Source organism: Crocodylus siamensis, chromosome 9, assembly GCF_052110815.1.
Source record: "Crocodylus siamensis isolate JL-2025a chromosome 9, ASM5211081v1, whole genome shotgun sequence".
NCBI lineage: Eukaryota > Metazoa > Chordata > Crocodylia > Crocodylidae > Crocodylus > Crocodylus siamensis.
Window position 1 is genome coordinate 60,634,748 of NC_143403.1, and position 19,280 is coordinate 60,654,027.

A 19,280-nucleotide genomic window follows, 5' to 3' on the forward strand; every position below is an offset into this window, starting at 1 on the left:
GGAAGATGTGAGAAATCCATTCTGACTTTAGATAAAGTTATAATTACAATCAAATAGGTCTCTAAATGGTATGTAAGTCTCAATGTAACATTTACGCCTGCAGTAACGGGGCTGGCATTCATCACCTCTGCGATAGGTGAGCCGTTTCTGTGAAAATTGCCCTCAAGAGAAAAGCTTTTAAAGTGATTAAATGCATGGCACTTAATTTGCATTTCTTCGATGCAAAATCAATGGTATTTAAGAGTGGCAAACTCTCTCCCTCAATTCCAGCCACTCCCCCAACCACCTGAACGCTCACAGGGAAGAAGCATTTCTTAGGGTAGATCAACAAAAACGTACGAGAATACAAGGATGACGAGGTCATGATTCCTTTTTTAACTGAAACTACAATTTCCAAGGCCACCTTGATACAAAGCAACAACGCTGTTCTACTGCAGCGATGAAAAAGCAACATGGGACACGGATGGCAGGGAACACCACAGCACCTACCACCCCATCTCAGTACTCAGATATTTTCAGAGAGCCCCCTGGACCTCTGTGAGTAGCGAATACGTTTTGTGAAAACAAAGTCATACTGGCCTTTTTTCTTTTTGTGGATGTTCCTGAATGTGACACTTTGATTTTTGTATGGCATATGACATACCCGTTTATTGAATGGTTCTTTGGGAGGCCTGGACAGGAGCAGAAACTATTGGATGCATTACAGAGACAGGGCACATGTTTTCCCAATAGCCACATAGTTTAGGTTATTGGTTTTTAGGTGCTCTCTGAATCAGTTTCCTTCAAAATAGCTTTGCAGAACTCTGTTGGCTTGACAGGCAAGAAAAGTGCCATTAGCTTCCTTTTTTTCACAGAAGTGGGTCAGTTGCATGCCTCAGCTGGGAAGCTACCATATCACGTCCTTGCAAGTCTCACCTAAACGTTTTGCCTGCCTCACTCGCTTACTCTGAGATTCAACATTAGTCTACAGCCCCTTGCTATTAAAAAGTTTTGTTTTGGACATCTGCCAAGGGAGACCTGTAAATAAGAGATGTGGTAAATGCACTGAATTTCTTAGTGTATTTTATGTGCTAAATGTCCCAAATAGCAATACCACCTTCAGCACATAACATTTTAAAAACTAACCCTTTTCTCCCCCATTTCAGGCAGGGGTATGTACGATGAATTTCACTCCTCACTGAATACAAGCAGCTTGACTTAAAAATTCAGATAATATGCATCCTAATAAGCAAGAGAAAGTGAGAAGCAGCTTGTGATGCTAAAGACAGAAGGGTCCCAGGAAGGGTGAATGGAATAGAGTTAACCCTATAGCATACAACAGAGCAGGAGTGGGCAGGATGGCAGATCTGGCCCACAACCAGACTCCACTTCCCAGCAGTCCCTACCCATGCAGCTTCTAGCTGGTCTCCCTGGGATCGCAGGACCATGCAACATGGGGCCATAAAACCAGAGCTCTGCCCTGGCCCCACAATCCTGGGGATGCTCTGGGGTCAGGGCCAGGATCTTGGGTGGTGACAGCATGGAGCTTGGGCCATGATCTGCTGCCGGCATGCCCCTGCCCGCAAAACCCGCGCTCATTGCAGGGGCATGCAGGAAGCAGAACGCAGCTCTGCCCCATACCATCACTGCCCCAAAATCCCGGGGTCCCCCTGGCCCTGCCCACCCATCTTGCTCCCTTGCTGCAGCTTCATCCCAGCCACTCAGCCATGCACCCTGCCCATGTAGGTCCTGTCCCCAGTGGCGGGTGCAGAACAGATGAGTCGGTGGTGCCCGGGCAGCAGGGCTGGGTCCGGCAGCCAGAAGGAGCTGCCACAGCACAGGCTGCTGGGCAATGGAGTCCACCATGGGCTGGATTTTGTCCACTCCTCAACAGTGTCACAGCACTTGGGATGTGACAGTAAGACTGGACCAGGCAGCTGAAATAGAGCAAAAGTGATGATAAGGAAACCGGGAGGAAGCAAGACCCAGTGGTGGGACTATGAGCAGGTCTCTGACACTGGAGAGGTTTACTAGGGTCCAGAAAGACCATGGGGAGGAGAAAGGAAAGCCGGCATGGGTAAGAGTGAAGAGGAAACAGATATTTCAGCTCTGCTTAAGCTGCATTTTGGCATGTAAGGACTGAACAGGCCCAGGAGAAAGTAACACAGCAGCACCAGCTGGCCCACACAATAGAGACCCTTTTACCTATTCAAAATGAGAATCCTTTGTTTTTAATCTAACCCAGGCAAAGGGCTGCACAAGAACCAAGTGATGGAACAAGACTTTGGGAGTTTGGCCAGTGCTCTAGAGACACCGACGCAGAGTAGAGGTGATCAATAAACCTCATTGTTACATACCTCACTACCAAGTCAGAGGTTTTTGATTTAAGAAGCAATTCATGGTAACCCAAGACACTGCAGCCAGCTTCACGGTTTAACAACAATCCGTGGCAGCTGTGGAGGTCTGCCCTTTGCTATCTGGGGTCCTTAGCACGTCGAAATCCATGCACTGCCTTTCCAGCAAAATAGCTGCTGGTCACCTTGAACATGGCCTATTTGTGAGACCCTCACTTCCCTCTCCTGCACACAGAACTGTTCAGAAACACTGCAAGAGAATACCAGGATGCCTGTCGGCTTGCTTCGCTTCAGAATTATTATTCCATTTTCTGCTCTGAGACCAGGCTAAGAGGCTTGGCCCACGCTACCACGTGTCTGGTGCCACATGAAAAGAATCTCCATGAATTGCTTCATGCAAAAATACGTCTCCTTATCCAGTAAAGGATCTGCGATGCACATATGTACCAAAGGAATCTCTGACCGGTATCTCCATTAGCCCTGTTTTAAATGCCTTTCACAGTAGCTGTAGCAAGGTTCATCTCAAATCTAACTTTTCATCGAGCCACAATGACAGACATTTTCTAAGTTCCTTTCATTGAGAGTCAAGAGGTAAAGGACCCATATTTATTCCAAGGGAATGACAGAAGGCAACAAGCAAGTGTGCAACTTAAAGTTGTGCTTTAGGTTTGGCTGTATACATTAGGGCTGTATGTAACTAGGCTATGTCTCTGCTGCTAAAATCTATGCATAATTTATTTATATTACAAGTTAAACATCAGAAACTGTCAGGAGGAACCCTAAAAGCTCTTTACTAGCACGAATTAAATGCTCTGCTCATCATATAAGCCCCAGGACAGCCATATGCTGTGATCCTGCACAATATCAGTAAGCTAATTAAGAAACTGCCTTGCCTTACTCCTCTGTATTGTGTTTTCTTAGGAGCTGAGTTCCTTGAACCTGCACTCTGCAGACAAATCTCACCCTCTTCTGCATTGCTTATTGTTTGTTATCCCCAAAGAGAAAGCTGGCTATGGAACTCCATTATTTTAATATTCCAGGGGCATTTTACAATTAGGTCCCGGAGGGAGGTCCCACTCAAATGTACCTGTACCTCAGCAAAGCCTGTATAAAATTTAAACTCCATTTTCTGCTGCAGCAACTGGACTACAAGGGCATGCAACTAGCCCACAGCCCCATGGCCACATGTAAAGTCACATGTGAAGAGAGTGCAGCCACAATGAAGAATGGGCCAGAGCCATCCTGCGCCACTTTGCTGAGACTCTTCTAGGCGAACAACGAACAAAGGGCAGTGACCTGTTCTGAAAGTAGCCCTGTGCTGTCTTTCTCAGGTAAAAGGATTCCAGCTCAGAGATACACTATCTAAAGCAGAAATGTGAATGGGATAATAGAGGGAGAAACCATCCAAAGGGCTTGATCAGAGGATCTTTTTAGAGGACTAGTAAAACCACCATAACTGCATCTCAGTCCATGTGGGAAGCCCTTATGCAATGAGAGTGTTCTGCATAAAACTTACACTACTTAAGCTTAATTATAAATTTATTGTCACTTAAAGAAAGCTTGTCCTGCCATGCAAAACAATGTCCCCCTGACACCATCCTGAGGCACTGCAGTCATCTCCCCAGGGCCTCACCTCCCACTCCCTTCCCTTCCCCAGACAAGCTGTTTAGAAGGAGCTTGCACAACCAGCTCTCTCAGATCTTAAGATTTATGCTCAGTTGCCTTCCCACTTCTGTCAGTCTGAGATCAAGGCTGCCTCATGTGGGTGGGAGGGCGGATAGGGGAAATATAATGCTACTGTTATCATGTACTATTATCATGCCTGCAGGATTGGAAGCAGATAAAGCTTGAGAGTAATTCATTTTGAAAGCTCTAATTCCCAGTCACTTTTCTTGGGAGAAAAGCTATACATTAATCATTATTAATAGGCAAGGAGGGCATAACTGGCTCATTTTGACACAGCTATTTTTTCCCTTCTTCCTTGAATTGAGCTTGCAGCTTCTGAAAAGGTAACAGAATGGGGCCATCTGGGTAACTGGGTTCCCCCAGAGACAGGAAATAGGAGCACAGCATGGCAGCCCCTGGCAAGACACAGCTCTCGTGTCATCTAAGGCCCTTAGTTGCCAGTGCCCTGGCAATGCTGCCAGACTCCAGACAGCAGGACCCAATTTTCTTTGACTGGAAAGACCAGCGCTGTGAGGCACTGGGAGGACGCCAGAGGAAGGAAGCGACCCTGGAAGACTCCAGCCCTCTTCCTTTGCCCTGGAAACAAAGATCACAGAATGATGAATGTGGGTAGACAGTCTAGACCTAGCACCTAGAAAAAGACCACCCTTACAAGTTCACAAAAGCCAAGTTATAAGGCAGAATTCACAGTATCAGAACAATACGCCAAAGCCGACCCTTCAAAATAGCTGACATGTTAACCATTTACCACACTGCTACCTCAAGCTGGACACTATGGGACAATACTATTATGCAAAACTACTCATTTAGGGTAAGCTTCCCTGTTTAGCTAAGACAATCCCCATTAGTTTTCATCACTACCAGTTGAGCAGGACTGTCTTCTGGCGGACTGGAATGGGAAGAAAACGAATTCTCACTCGTTGGCACTATCGTGACTTGTTTGCTACCTAATCACTTCTGGACTCAACTTTTTGGCAGATACACGCTGAAAATACAGCTGGCTTCATGTCTGTTGAACCCTCCATGGCGATTCAGAGCTTATCACAGAGCTTTGTAGATTGATATATTTACTGCACTGAGAAAATGATTATAAGAACAAGTTAAGGAAATGGAATTGGGTTCATAGAACATATTCATTATTATCAGTGCTGTGCACACAACCTGTCCAAAATGTAATGAATTATATCTGTGTGGCAGTCTATATCCTACAACAATTTCTGGCTTTTTCAGGAAGACAGATAAATCCTTCCTGGACTAGATTTATGTCTTGCCCTTCCTAAATCAGGGGCAGGCAAAATATGGCCCACAGGTTAAATCTGGCCCACCAGGCCATTTTACCTGGCCTACGGGGCCCCTAAAAAATTTAGAAAATTTGTATTTATCTGCTCCTGGCTGCCTGTCAAAGATGACAGGAGCCAGGGACAGTGGGACCCAGGGGAAGCCAGCAGGAGCCAGTAGCAAGGCCAAGCCAGCCCCGCCGCCCCAGATCCCTTCAACCCCTCCCCCCCGCCAAGCCTCTGCCTGCCACAGCTTTCACTGCTTCCCTGCACAGCTGTTCCAGCACCACATGGCGCCAGCTGCACCACCAGACCATGGGAACGTAGGCCCATGCCAGTACCCTGGGGCCAGGGGCGGAACGGTGTGTGTGTAGGGGTGTGTGTGTGCACAATGAGGGAGGAAGAGACAGTATATGTGTGTGTATGTGTGCGTGCATGCACAGGTGTGGGTACAGCGAGGGAGGGACAGAGTGTGTGTGTGTCTGTGTACGTGCAGTGAGGGAGAAAGGGAGAGACAGTATGCATGCGTGTGCATGTGTGTGTGTGTTCACAGGGTGAGTCCCACATGCACACCCCACCATACACATGCACCCACACCTCCCCTCACACTGCCATACACACAGACCCCCACACCCACAGCCCCTGACATACCCCAGCCACCCTTCCCGCACACAACCCCACACAAACCCTATACCCATCCACACCCCACGTATCCATACCCCCCGCATGCTCCCTCATCCCACACTCACACCCCTACCCCCACATGCACACCCTCCCCCACACCCCACAGCCCCCCACAAACCTATACTCACCCCCATGCCCCCCACCCCCCACAATATACAAGTTAGACTTCATTTTAAGCTACACGCAATCACCTCTATGTACACTACACAAACATGTAAATCAGTACAAAAATGTTTTTTGAAATCAAATTAATGAATGTTGTAGATATTTGATTTTTAGAATATAATTTGGTATTTTTCTGGTTCTGAGACAGCAAAACCCCTTGCTGAAAGGAGTACTTCAGGGACAAGGGGAGGGACTTCTCATGGCAAAGGTTGGGGGTTAGGGGGTGGGACTTCCGGTCATAAGATGGTCTCCTGGGGTGGGGCACCTGTCAAGGGGCAGGGCTACTGATGCAACCCTTGACAGCTTGCCAACACTCAGTAAGCGGCCCTCCACCAGAAATAAATCCCCGCCCCTGTTCTAAATACTAGTGATTTATTAAGCCTCTTGTGTTCTCAGCACCACCTGAAACAGTATACTAGGAGGAGAGCATATTATTTGCACACAGGAAGGCCCACAAACATATGCCAACCTTCACTGACTCACTGTGCATCTCATTCACTGTCATGTCATTCTTTTTTCTACTATTTCAAACAAGTACTCAGACTTAAGACTACTTGCTTCTTACTGTACATTTTGATGCCAGCTGATAGAGATATTAATGTCTATCTATCTGAGGTAATACTGCAGCTCCATTAACATATTATCTGAGTACTTTATAGTCTTTCATGCATATATCTGTACAACACCCCTGGGAAGCAAGTCAGTGCCATTATTCCCATTTCCTGGATGGGAACTGAAGTACAGAGGTTATACACAAGTTACAGCAGTACTTAAGTATCCTTCTGGATCTGGCCCTGAAGTGGCTTGTCCGAATCTACTGCAGAACTGGGAGTTCAACCCATGTTACCCAAGCTCATGCTACCACTCTCACCACTGGACAACAATGCTTCCTCGTGTCAGAATATCATGCTGGACAGCCAGAGGGAATAGTAATTCTGTTCCAGCTCATTTGTAAAGAATTTGTGTTTTAGTGTAAATCAACCAATTCTAGTATACTTATATATGTATTTGTACATCCAAAGCTGGCTCTTTGAACCCCGGGGCTATCTGCAACTATGACTCTCTGTGTAGTTGGAGAATTGACAGGAAAAGCTGCAACTGCAGATGGCAACCTGGAAAAAGTAGCACTTTGCATCTGTTTACTATGCAGATGAATTCACTTAACATTTGTTGACAGCGGGTCAGTTTAGCACAGAATCTGTGCTACAAAGTCAGCAATTTAAGAACTAAACTGTGCACTCTCTGTTCCCTCCGATGTAAGGTACAAGTGAGAATGAAAGGTAATTTAACCAGGGGAACAGTAATTAAGCAGAGTATTAATTTAATTTTTTAGGTAGTTAAAAACTGTGTTGTTTCTGAGAGTCATGATGAATAACTGCAGGAGGAAATGAAAAGAACACCTGATTGCAAGTGCTCTCTGACCCAAAGGACTAAAGCTTCCACTCTTGAAGAGCAAAAAGAAGTGAATTATCAGAGGAATTGAAAGAGAAATAATTCAGGACAAACATGGAGACACATTCAAGGTCCCTGGCATGAACTTAGTGTGTGCAGGCTAACCTAAGTTCAGCTGCTCTCACAGAATGATCCCATTAAGTGTACTCTCTTACTAATGAGCCTTAATGTCTTAGTCAAAGTTGCAGGAAGGGTTGTTAAATGGCCTTGTTAAGATGTGTCATGTCACTGCATTATTTAAACTACAAGAAAGTACAGTTTAAAAGGAAAATGCTTCTGGATTGGAAATCCTAGCAGGGATTTTGAAAAACAACAAATCTGCAATCAAGAGACATCTTCGCTTCTATACACCTAAAAGAATAAAACAGTGCGATGGCATTACCATCTGTACCAACTGAATTAAACAACCATCTCCATTACTGATTCTATTGGCAACTATCTGTCTTTCCTTTTGTCCTTCTCAGTCCTACTCTTCCAGCACCAGGTATCTTATCAGTTTGACCACAATTTTTGTGAAGAAAACTCTATATGGTTTATTCCTGCCCCCCCCCGGGGAAAGAACAAAAGAGGACAGTGGGGTTATATATTAGCATGTGAAGAAGCCCAGATTGAAGAAGCTCAGATGATGACACTAGTTATCACATTCAGGTGCTCTACTGCTGATAACACTACCAGATTATCTAAGAAGACTGAAGACATTAAGTCAAGCTACACTTGATAATACAGATCTGTCCTATAAATGAATCACCTCTATAGACAGCATTGCTCAGATCATTAGGACTTGGCTCACATGATTCATAGGATAATCTTTGGTTTTGCAAATGTACCATGACAGAATGGAAATACTCTCTCAAAGTCTGGCCCAACCTAATATCCAATTTTCCTCCAATTGATGTAAAACCTGTCAAGATGGAGACCCCAATGAAATCTCTCCTGTAAAAGCATTTGATGCATCCTTCATTCCCAGTTAGAATTCTTGTGGAAGAAGTGATATCTTGTATTAGACCAACTAGACCGTTGCAAAAAAATGCTTTATTTGTAAGCTTTTGGGCTCACATGTCCTTAGGCAAAGGAGAATGCAAAGATCGTAAAATTTCTCCCAGGTAGAAATGCAACTTCATATTGCTCAGGAGAGCTGAAAGATGGTATAAATTCTCCTGGATGGAAAAAGGTAATTTTATGCAAATTAAGCTTGGATAAAACTTGGAGCAGTCTATTGACCTCAAAGGTGTCTGATGGCAAGCAGGATGTTGAATTTTGCTTCTTTCTTGTTAAGTTATCCGGTGGCAATATGAAGTTTCATTTCTACCTGGAAGAAATTTTACAATCTTTGCGTTGTCCTTTGCCTGAGGAAAGGCACATGAGCCCAAAAGTTTGCAAATAAAGAAATTTTGTTTGCAACTATCTAGTTGGTCTAATACAAGATACTGCCTTTACCACAACAGCTCTGACTGTTTTTGCCTTTAGAACAACATGGCTACAACCTCCATGTCCTTCATTTCCAGATTTTCAATATACCCATCCTTGGGTATAAGTTCAACATGGTCCTTGGGACAGAGAGCTATCTTGACTTTCAGAATAGCATCATAATGCTCATAACTATTCTAAGCAGCAAAATGGAAATTCCTATCTCGGGAACCTAGTATTGTACCTGGCCATGTAAGTGAAGCTGGGTCAGAAAAGCGGCCTCATCATTGCTTATTTTCTTCTTGAGACAATCAGGCCATTCTCCACCAATTCCTAACTCTTTGATGTAGTTTATTGGTACGGCAGACTGCAAGATGAAACATGTAATGATCCTAGTTACCAGGCTACTGTCTTGCAACTGCCTTGCTGCCAAGTCTTACATCAAGTACAGTATCTAGCATTTCCACCTCACCAGTCTGAAAGACCTAGTTCTTGGCAGGTTGGATATAGAATGGAGTGGCTGGAATGGAAGTGTCATCCGGAAACTGTTGTTCATAGTTTCAGTCTAATATTGAGACACAAGAAATATTAACTTGACCCAGGGCAAGATTTTGCTCAGGATTATAAAAGCTGCTGTTCCTCCGCCCCCCTGCCAAAAAAAAAAAAACAAAACAAAAAACCCAAAGCCCAACCCAAATAAACAAAACACAGGTCTCTGGAGTTGATACAAATGCCCTATTACTTTCTGGCCCTACCTGACACTTTAAGATGCCTCGTATTCTCTAGAGGTGGTGTTCCTTCTACTGATTGTCCATGAACTGACTTCTGGCAAAGAAGAGAGGATGTGTGTAAGGAGTTTTTATTGAGGCTGATGGACAAATTTTGCAATTCTCTCTGGTCTTTAGTTCTCAGGCTGGCACACCCAGTGGTGCTTAGTGCCATCATACAGGGCTTTTATAAAACACCAGTTTAGATTTAGTGGGCATGGAATGGATTTCTAACTATAATCCCATCAAGCCACCGGGGCTAACATCAAGTTTAATTCTTGTGAGCTTGGTGAATGAGAAGCTAGAAATCAGGTCTTGTGCTAAGACACAAGGCAGCTTATCTTGTTAGGTTTTGGGGGTTTTTTGGTTTGTTTTTTTTTTTTGGAGGGGGGTTCACCTCTAGAGTTAAAGTAGTAGGTACAATGTGCTGTGAAGCCTAAATGAAGAAAAACATCTCTGGTGCAGACCTCAAAGTGATACTGCTGATGTTTCAGCTGATATACTAACCCTAAGCACTGATATTCAGCCAGTGTTCCTGCCCTGTCCACCTTCTGGGCCCTCCACATTGGGTGCAAAACAAAGAAGATCAGAAAATACTTCTGAAAAAGCAGGAACTAATTTAGCATCATTTCCCAATATGAAGCACAAGAGTTTTAAAGGAATCTGCTGCCCGTGTTGATAAATTTAATTAACATTGCTTAAAAAAGACGTTGGAATGAAAGCAACTCTGCATGTGTAATAACCAGGCAGTGCATGAGCATTGCTGAGATCCATGGAACTGTATTCACTTCTAGGAAACTAAGAGTCAAGTGGTTTCTTATATCTCCAATCCTTTCAGAAAACAACGCTGCATCCCTGTTAGAGTCACTTCCGAAGACAAGAAGGAATGTTCGGCAAGGAACAGAAGGGAATAACCTCCAAAACAAATACTGGATCAGGTATTTTTCCAAATGGTAAGTGATCTGTAGTTTGTAATTAGCTCTATTCATTAAAAAATGAATTTCCAGGACCAACAAAAGAGGAGCAGGAAAAAAAGGTTTTCACATGGGGACTTCAGTCAAACAGATGGCTGCAGCCTAAGCCAGCTAAAATGGCACACTTTATTCTCTGCTGGTTGTAGCCATCTTATCTTGGTTTTGCATTTAATGATGAGTTGCAGAGAATTTTGTTTGAGATGCCCACTGATTTGCAACAACAGTAATCACAATAATTAATTCTTATACAGCTCTCTTTCAACGTGCCTTACAAAAATAGATATCATTACCCACTCTGTACAAAAAGGGGAACCATCATAGCTTGGAATACTGCCCACATCTCTCTATTCCCAATACTCTGCCCTCTGTAGCAGAGCACTTTGGCTCACTCTAATCCTCAGATAAAAATGGTAAAATAGTATCACAACAATTTCCTGTCCACACAAGGGTTATTCATCCCAAGCCAGATTTAACTAATAAGATTGCCAAACTACTCCTGCAACTGTTGCAGACTTTCCATGCCCCCTGCCCCACTTACCTTGACCACCAGTTGCTCTGAATCACAAAGCAACTTCCCTATCTAACAAATGTGAGGTCTTTTTTCAGACAGAAAAGATACTACCCCCATACAGCAGTAATAGAAAAGGACTGCAATATATTTTTGCCCTCTTCTCTAGCTGTAAGCACCGCATATATTTATTATCGACTACTGTCAAATAGATTTCAAGTAGTTCCTTAAAGCAGAACTTCAGTTATCCAAAAGGTCAGGGAGACCTCTGTAACTAGCAGTTCTCCATACTAAAGTGGCTGTACTGATCTGCATTCATGATGCTGAAAAAAAGAGAGTCCTCCACACAACATTTTTTTTTCTCCGCCAAGAATAGTACTTTAATTAAGAAAAAATTTCAAATTTCACTGTGAAAGTAGAAGTTCAAGTAGATCACACCACTGCAGATGCTAATGAAAAATGTATGACATGGATTAGGTTAATCTATTAACGATCAATTTATTGCCTGCATTTATCAGAGATTCTAATATTCATTCAGATAATCCTTTTATCTTCACCATGACTAATTTCCTCTCACAGAACCATTAGAAAGTGAGGCACTAGTAAGGAAAAATGATGATGTCTGGATCCTACTCAAAGGACCTTCATCTCCAGTGGGACTGCAAATAATTTCAGTAATGGGCCCTTTCAGAACACTTTTCATTACTTTCTGCATTCAAAAAGTTACTCAGGGGAATAGTTAGCACAATTTAGAGACCACGAGCCCAACCAGCGGAAATGAACCAACTTTCTGAAGATATATTAATCAGTGAAAATCTGACAGAAGTACACTTGAGTGCACCAGAAGGTGCAATGCAGAATCTTTATTAGCTTTGTATGAACTATTAGATCTCGTGATAAAACTGCAGAATTTAACAGCATATTTATACCGCTTAATCTTTTATGGGCTATTTACCAAAACCTCAAGGAAAAACATAGTAAAATGAACTTAGCCACTGTGTACAGACTGGGTGTCTTAGGTCTCATAAGCTCTGCTGAGGGGTCTCTCACCTAAAGCATCCTAAAAGTTATGCACCACAGTCTTTGTTCCTGGACATACAAATACCACCTTTAACCAAGTTTTTTTCTTTGCTAGCAATACTGGAACTACAGTCTTAAATGCTCAGCAGGCAAACTGTGCCTAAGCTATCACTATATTAAATGTGCATCTTCTGTTTGACAGATTCATAACTGACAACCCCACAGTTCCTCGTTCAAAAGAGCTTGAAATGAATGCCTGTTAATACTTTCAGCTGAGGGGTATGTGGCTAAATCTGGATTAGTGTCCCAGATTTATCCATACAATTTATCCCCAGCAGCTGGGCAAAAAATACTCCATTTGTACAGAAACAGCCTCAAAAAGGTAATTTATTTAGAGAACCTGGCCTTAAGCTAAAAATTCAGGTGGACAGCTGAAGGGAGGATTCATCAAGCTATGAAAAACACTTGAAGGGTTTTAGTATACTTGAAGGATTACACTTGGAGTCCTACCACTTATGATGGTGTTTGCAATGGAAGGTTTCCTATTTGGGGTGTAACCTGGCAGTCATCCTTGTACCAAGCACCCTCTCCAGTGGGGGAAAAGGCAAACCTCTAGAGATACGTGCTCCATCTTGAATGAACGAGCAACTGCTCATGTACGTTCCTGGACTGTCAGGATTTACCAAGACTTTAATATCAGAGTATCTGTAGTGAAATCTATGCCTTTCAAACTAGGCACTTTAATTCACCCCTGCAGGACCCCTGATTTCAAACCCAATATTAAAAAAAAAAAACGAACAACAAAACCCTGCAGTTTTCAATTATGTTAAGATTCAGTGAACAACTGATACATAATCTATGCTATCATCTCACCGTAAGCAGCCAGATGTGTTCTTGAAGACTGTTGTCCATTCAGCATCCCGAGGCTTGGAGTCCTCATTTGGTTCACTCTCCCATCCAGAATGGGGGATAATCACCTCGTTTGTCAATGTCTGAAGACCATGGTTAATGATCACCATCTTTAGGGGCTCATAGGATGACAAGTTCCACAGCGTGCCTTCAGAAGGAACAGTGGTTATTAGTCTAATGAATACAGAATATTTATTTTTACTGTTCATGCAGAATAGCATTCCCCGAAGATTAAATGATACAACAGTAAGACAAGAGGAAACTTATTTGCCTGATGAAGTTTCTTAGAATTCAGCATAACCACAGGGAGTAGGAAACATTCAGCAGTTATCAACACAGAAACCTTTCCCAAGAGTCATATTTAAAACAGGTTGGGTGGCTGAAATCACTGGCCCTGGTAATATGCCTGAGGAATATGATGTGTGTTCATTAATTGCTTACCCAGAGCATGTGTGTATAGATGGAAAATGACAGGATTTGCTCTGCACAAAATGTAGATATCATTAAATTTGGAAATCTACTTATGCCCGAAGAAAACATGCACTCTACTGCCGCAAGCTGACAAAAGGCTTAATGTACCATGTAAGGCCTCCATTTAGAGAATATAGTCCAGGTGTTGGTCCTCTGCCCAGTTGAAATATCACCCACTACTTTCTGCATCCCACATTACTTTTATATGATCGCTTCGTCACAGGCCGAGAAGTGAATTGAGGGCAGGGATCCAAGCTGAGGCCGAGCACCCAGAACTACCTTTGTCTTATTGCCTCACCTCAATTATAAATCCAGAGCAACAGAAAACTCAAGAAGCTGCCTACCTAAGCAGAGCCTCAAACAGCTTTAAAACTAAACAATTCAAACCATCTGTGACCTGGGTCTATATTTAATGTGTTTACAGCGACGCAACAGCAATCCTGTCTGATACAGCCAACCCTGACATAGATGGAAGTGGGTTTTTTTTTTTTTTACTTATCTGGTTATGCTGGCACTCGTGTGTGTAAGAAAAAGGGTAGCATATAAATCAGATAAATAAATAAAATAAATAAATAAGCTATGCCAGTATAAGTATTTCTAGAACAGTATACCAGTTTGCTTAGATTTACTTATTTAAAAATAGGCAGTAATTTGGACTTCTTTCTCCAATATGTTTATATAAAGTTCAGCCAGAACTATCATTTGCTCTGATTGAACTATATAACACCATGCCATTAATTGTATATCATTTATAAAAAGCTCTAAGTGAAAACTAAACTGTACATTTAAAAATGAAATCACAGGGAGAAGTACATTCATATTAATATCAGCCTTCATAAATTCAGCCAATACTAGAAAGGACAATAAAACCTAATCCTGTTCCCTACATGTTTCTAGCAGAATCATACCCCTCAAGGACATGGTTTAACTCTAATGGGAAGGTTTTTGCTAACATTTCCATATTCCAGAAGTGGCAATTCCAGCTAACGCAGAAGAACAAACACCCTTCCCAATCTCAGTTTTCCAAAGGCCATTGGTGACTAAATCAGAACTGAAATGGGACCGTCACATCATAGATGAGATCTGTATTAGTCTTACCTCCTGACATCTGAAAACTAGATAAATTGGAGGACTGGAACAAAAGAAATCTCATGAGGTTCAATAAGGAAAAATGCAAAGTCCTGCACTTCGGACGGAAAAATCCCATGCACCAGTACAGGCTGGGGACTGACTAGTTAAGCAACAGCTCTGCAGAAAAGGACCTGGGAGTAATGAGCCAGCTGCGTGCCCTTGTTGCCAAGACGACTAACAGCATACTGGGCTGTATCAGTAGAAGTGTTGCCAGTAGATCGAGGGAAGTGATTCTTTCCCTCTATCCAGCACTGATGAGGCCACACGTGGAGTACTGTGTCCAATTTTGCCCTCCCTCCCACCTCCCTGTACATAGAGGATGTAGACAAATCAGAGAGTCCAGCAGAGAACCACAAAAATTATTAGAGGTTGGGGCACATGACTTACGAGAAGAGGCTGAGAGAACTGGGTTTATTTAGTCTGGAGAAAAGAAGACTGGGGGGGATTTAATAACAGCCTTCAGCTCCTGAAGGGTGATTCCAAAGAGAATGGAGCTAGACTGTTCTCAGTGGTGGCAGATGACAGGACAAGGAGCAATGGTCTCAAGTTGCAGCAAGAGAAGTTTCAATTGGATATTAAGAAGAATTTTCTCATTAGGAGGGTAGTAAAACACTGGAACAGGTTTTCCAGAGAGGTGGTGGAATCTCCATTCTTGGAGGTTTTTAAGACAAAGCATTGGTTGGGATAATCTAATTGGGGATGGTCCTGCTTTGAGCAGGGGTTTGGACTAGTTGACCTCCTGATGTCCCTTCCAACCCTAACTTTCTATGATTCTATCAATAAGAGCATTTGGGAAGGAAAACAAGTATGTGGTTTTCATCTCCAATGAAATGATTGAAAACGGAGAGATTTCTGGAGGTACTGACGAGGGGAAAAAAATGAAAGTTTTCCCTAAAGACACTGAAATCTTTCCTAAACAGTAGGGCTGTGCAAAGCTTCGAGTGCTGGTTCAATTTGGAGGAAATTCAGTCCGATACAGTGGCCAAATCTCCAAATCCAGATCAAATCAGGGGACCAATAACAGGTCCGAATTGATTTGAAGCTCTCCAAATCAATTCGGAAAAAATTTGGAGAGCTTTGGTGATTTGGGCAGTCCCTGCCCATTGCAGCAGGGAGCTGGGGCCAGACTCAGAGCTGGTAAGTGGTGGGCGGGGGTTCCACGAGGGGGGTGGGGACCATGGGGGGACCCCTGCCAGCCCCCAGCCCCTGCCTGCTCTCCCAGCCCCCCCCCCATGGCTGCCCTGCAAACCCCCAACTCCTGGTGCTTAAAAAAAAAAAAGCCCTTATTTCCCAGCTGCTGGCCGGTAGGTGGGAGGGGGGCAATCCCTGCTGCCCCCCACTGCCCCACACTGCATGGGAGTCTCTGCCATGTGCCCCCCCCCGACCAAACCCCGTTCGCACAGCCTCCCCCTATGGCTGCCCCGCCTTTCCAAGCTCCGGCCCTTTAAGGAAAAAAAACAAAAAAAACCAACCCTGGACTGACTCCTACAGTGGCCTCAGGGCTTCTGGGGGCTCATGCAGTGCCCCCCACACAGCACAGGACAGTGGGGCTCACCCCCGCCTTTGCTGGGCAGGATCCTGTGAGTCAGAACCCTTTTTTTTCAAAGTGCCGGGAGATGGGACAGGCAGGGCAGCCATTGAGAGTGGGCGAGGGATGGGGCCTGTGTGATTCAGAGATTCTGAAGCAGCCAAATCTCCAAATCAGATTCGGCAGAATCGATTCGGAACAGTGATTCGAATCACTGAATTGAATCACTGTTCCTTGAATCGGCCAAATCCAAATCCAAAGCAAATACTAGCCACTTCTCATGGGCCTACTAAATAGCAGGTAACCTTAGTAAGTATCAGTGTATATGAGTACGCTCACTGAACCACATGGAACAATTTAGCTTGCAATGTGCCTTTGAACAGAGGGCATTTAATAAAAAATATAGAAGACAATAAATGGTAAAAAGTGGCTTTTGTTTCAGTCACTTGTCAAGTTCCAAAGTCTTATAAACTGCAGATTTCAGCATTCCAAACCTTTTCTGACCAAATTAATACTTGTAGTTTAAAAAATCTAAAAGATATTAACTTACTGGATGCAATTCTGCTCAATTATACTGATGCTAATGAGTGGTAATTTAACCGGAGTCAATGGGTTTGCAACAGTGGGAAACTGATGTATGTGAAAGTAGGACTTTGTATACTTAGAACAAGTTTACAAGTTTATCTCTAAATCAGGGGCGACCAAGATGGGCCCATGTGGCCTGAACGAGTTGGCACCACTGATGTAAACAAACAGGAAAAAACCTGAAATACTACATCTTCCTTTAGGTGGGCAAGAAGTTGTGTTAATAATTCCACCTAAACAAGCAAGAAGTATCAAGTGCCAAATGTCCTATTTTAATATCATCCATATAGGGTCATGTTAGGTACTAGGTCGGAAAGGGAATTTTATCTCCCCTACTAGTAGTAAGTGGCACTTAAAAAATAACCTAGGAGACTGATGACTAATAGAGCCTTAAGGGCCTGACACTTTATGACACCTCCTATTCAAAGTGGCATTTACAAAATCCAGACATCCGTTAAGATTTAAACAAACTTATTAATTATTAAACAAATCCAGTAGCAGACAACACCAGATGTTACCACTCATCCTTCTTCACTAGTATCTTTCTAGATAGCTACATAAATATTATTTGTTTGGCCTTCTTCACTCACCACACATAAATGGCATTGTACAAATTAGGTGAGCTTTTAATAAAAGTTATTTGTTCTGGCTTTTTAACATGTTAACAAGAGACCATAAATGACAAATGTAAAGTAGCTTTCATTGTTATCCATTTACAAATTAAATCAACTCACCCTTTGCACTGAAGAATCTACTACACAAATGGGATTTTAAAAATGAAGAGAGAGAGAAAAACATGCTCTAAATGGCTCAACTGTGCTCCAAGAAAAGAAAGCACTCCAATGTTTCATAAATTCATAGATTAATAGTTCTTAGTCTTCCTGATCAGGAAGATATACTGTGATAGAAAGCACAGCCAACTACCTAACAGCTAAAACAAAATATTTAAAAGCAGATAATGTGGGTGCAGCTACACATGCCGATTTAAGGTGCATTAGCCATTTTTAAGGCACATTAAGGGCATGCGTACCCTTAATGCTCCTTGAAAATGGGTATTTTAACTTATTCACACCTAAATTTGATACTTGCAAAAGGAGGTATCAAATTCAGGCATGAATAGCTAATAAGCCTTAACTCACATGTAGACATGCTAAGGCGCATTAACATTGTGTATGTCAACTGTTTGGGGGCTAACTTTAGTCCCAAGTTGGTCCGCACACTGTGTTAATGTGCCTTAGTGCATGCATGTGTAGACGCACACCTAAATCGCCTTAATATGCATTAAGTTTAGGTGCATATAAAAACACGTGTAGACACACGCGTAAAACCGAACTACACTTGTTATCAGAACCTTGACTTAAACTGCCCTTCCATTAATCACAATTTGGAGACACTCTCAAGCATGTGAATAGTCCCACTATCTTCAGTGGGCCTATTAAGGTGCTTAGATTTAACTATATCCTTAAATGCCTTACTGGTGCAGAGCTCATATCATCCATTTAGAAAACAAAGCCATCTACTCCAAGACAGAATAAAAACTCATGAAAGAGACACTCCCTGGGGATTCAAGACCAAAGTCAACCTTCTGCAGATGGGAGTTAAAATTAAAGGCATTCCACTGGACAGGTTTTTTTTTTTTCATCTTTCTCTGAAACATTTGCAATCAGAAAGAGAATACCAACATGCAGTAGGGCAATTTCTATAGATTCTATATTCCTGTTGATTTGAGCTGGTAAAACATCATAAGAGAAAAGCATATGGAGATCAAAAAAAAGAATCAGCCTTTAATCAATCATAGTTGGTCAGGGGCAGTACAGATGCATGGCAGGACAAAATTTCTAAACAAACTATGAAAAACTTAGCCCCTTCAAATCTGTAGTCCAGTGGTTCTCAACCTTTTAAACTTAAAGCATCCCTTGGAAAATGGCACCTCATAGCTTTCACTTATTTTTTGATTATGGAAAAGTACTACAGCTATTCTTCTACTCTTGGAAAGAACTCAAAGCTCAAAACAGGTGAGGATGTTTTGAGACTTCTGGGTTTATCTTGCAAATCACACATAGGTGTTTGCACATCTAACAGTGCTTACAGTGCATGGCACCCTTAAAAGGATCTTGCGGCTGCCCAGGCTGAGAATCACTGCTGTAGTCAATGAATAACTGCACTCACACTCTAGTCTTATTTAAGCCAATGAGAGGACCACCTGCTCGAGTCAAGGTACTCCTGTGCACAGGTATCTGCTTTTTCTAAAGTAGCACTGGATGTAAATTGTAACTATTGAAAGCTATTTAGAAACATGGGGCCTCTTGGGCTGCCAAACAGTTGCTCTTGCAGCGGCTGCAGGACAGCAACAAGAAAATAACTTTGAAGTTAAAAAAAACCC

At 42.8% G+C, this 19,280-nt stretch overlaps 1 protein-coding gene across 18 annotated transcripts in view; it reads right to left on the minus strand.

Moving 5' to 3' along the window:
• Nucleotides 1–19,280, minus strand: part of ARVCF (ARVCF delta catenin family member) — a 444,623-nt gene that overhangs the window by 81,853 nt on the left and 343,490 nt on the right. For all 18 annotated transcript variants that reach the window (XM_090062536.1, XM_090062534.1, XM_090062537.1 and 15 more), the window contains one exon: nt 13,147–13,330. In XM_090062536.1, the coding sequence (XP_089918662.1) occupies nt 13,147–13,330 (184 nt within the window). The remainder of the gene's footprint in view (nt 1–13,146; nt 13,331–19,280) is intronic.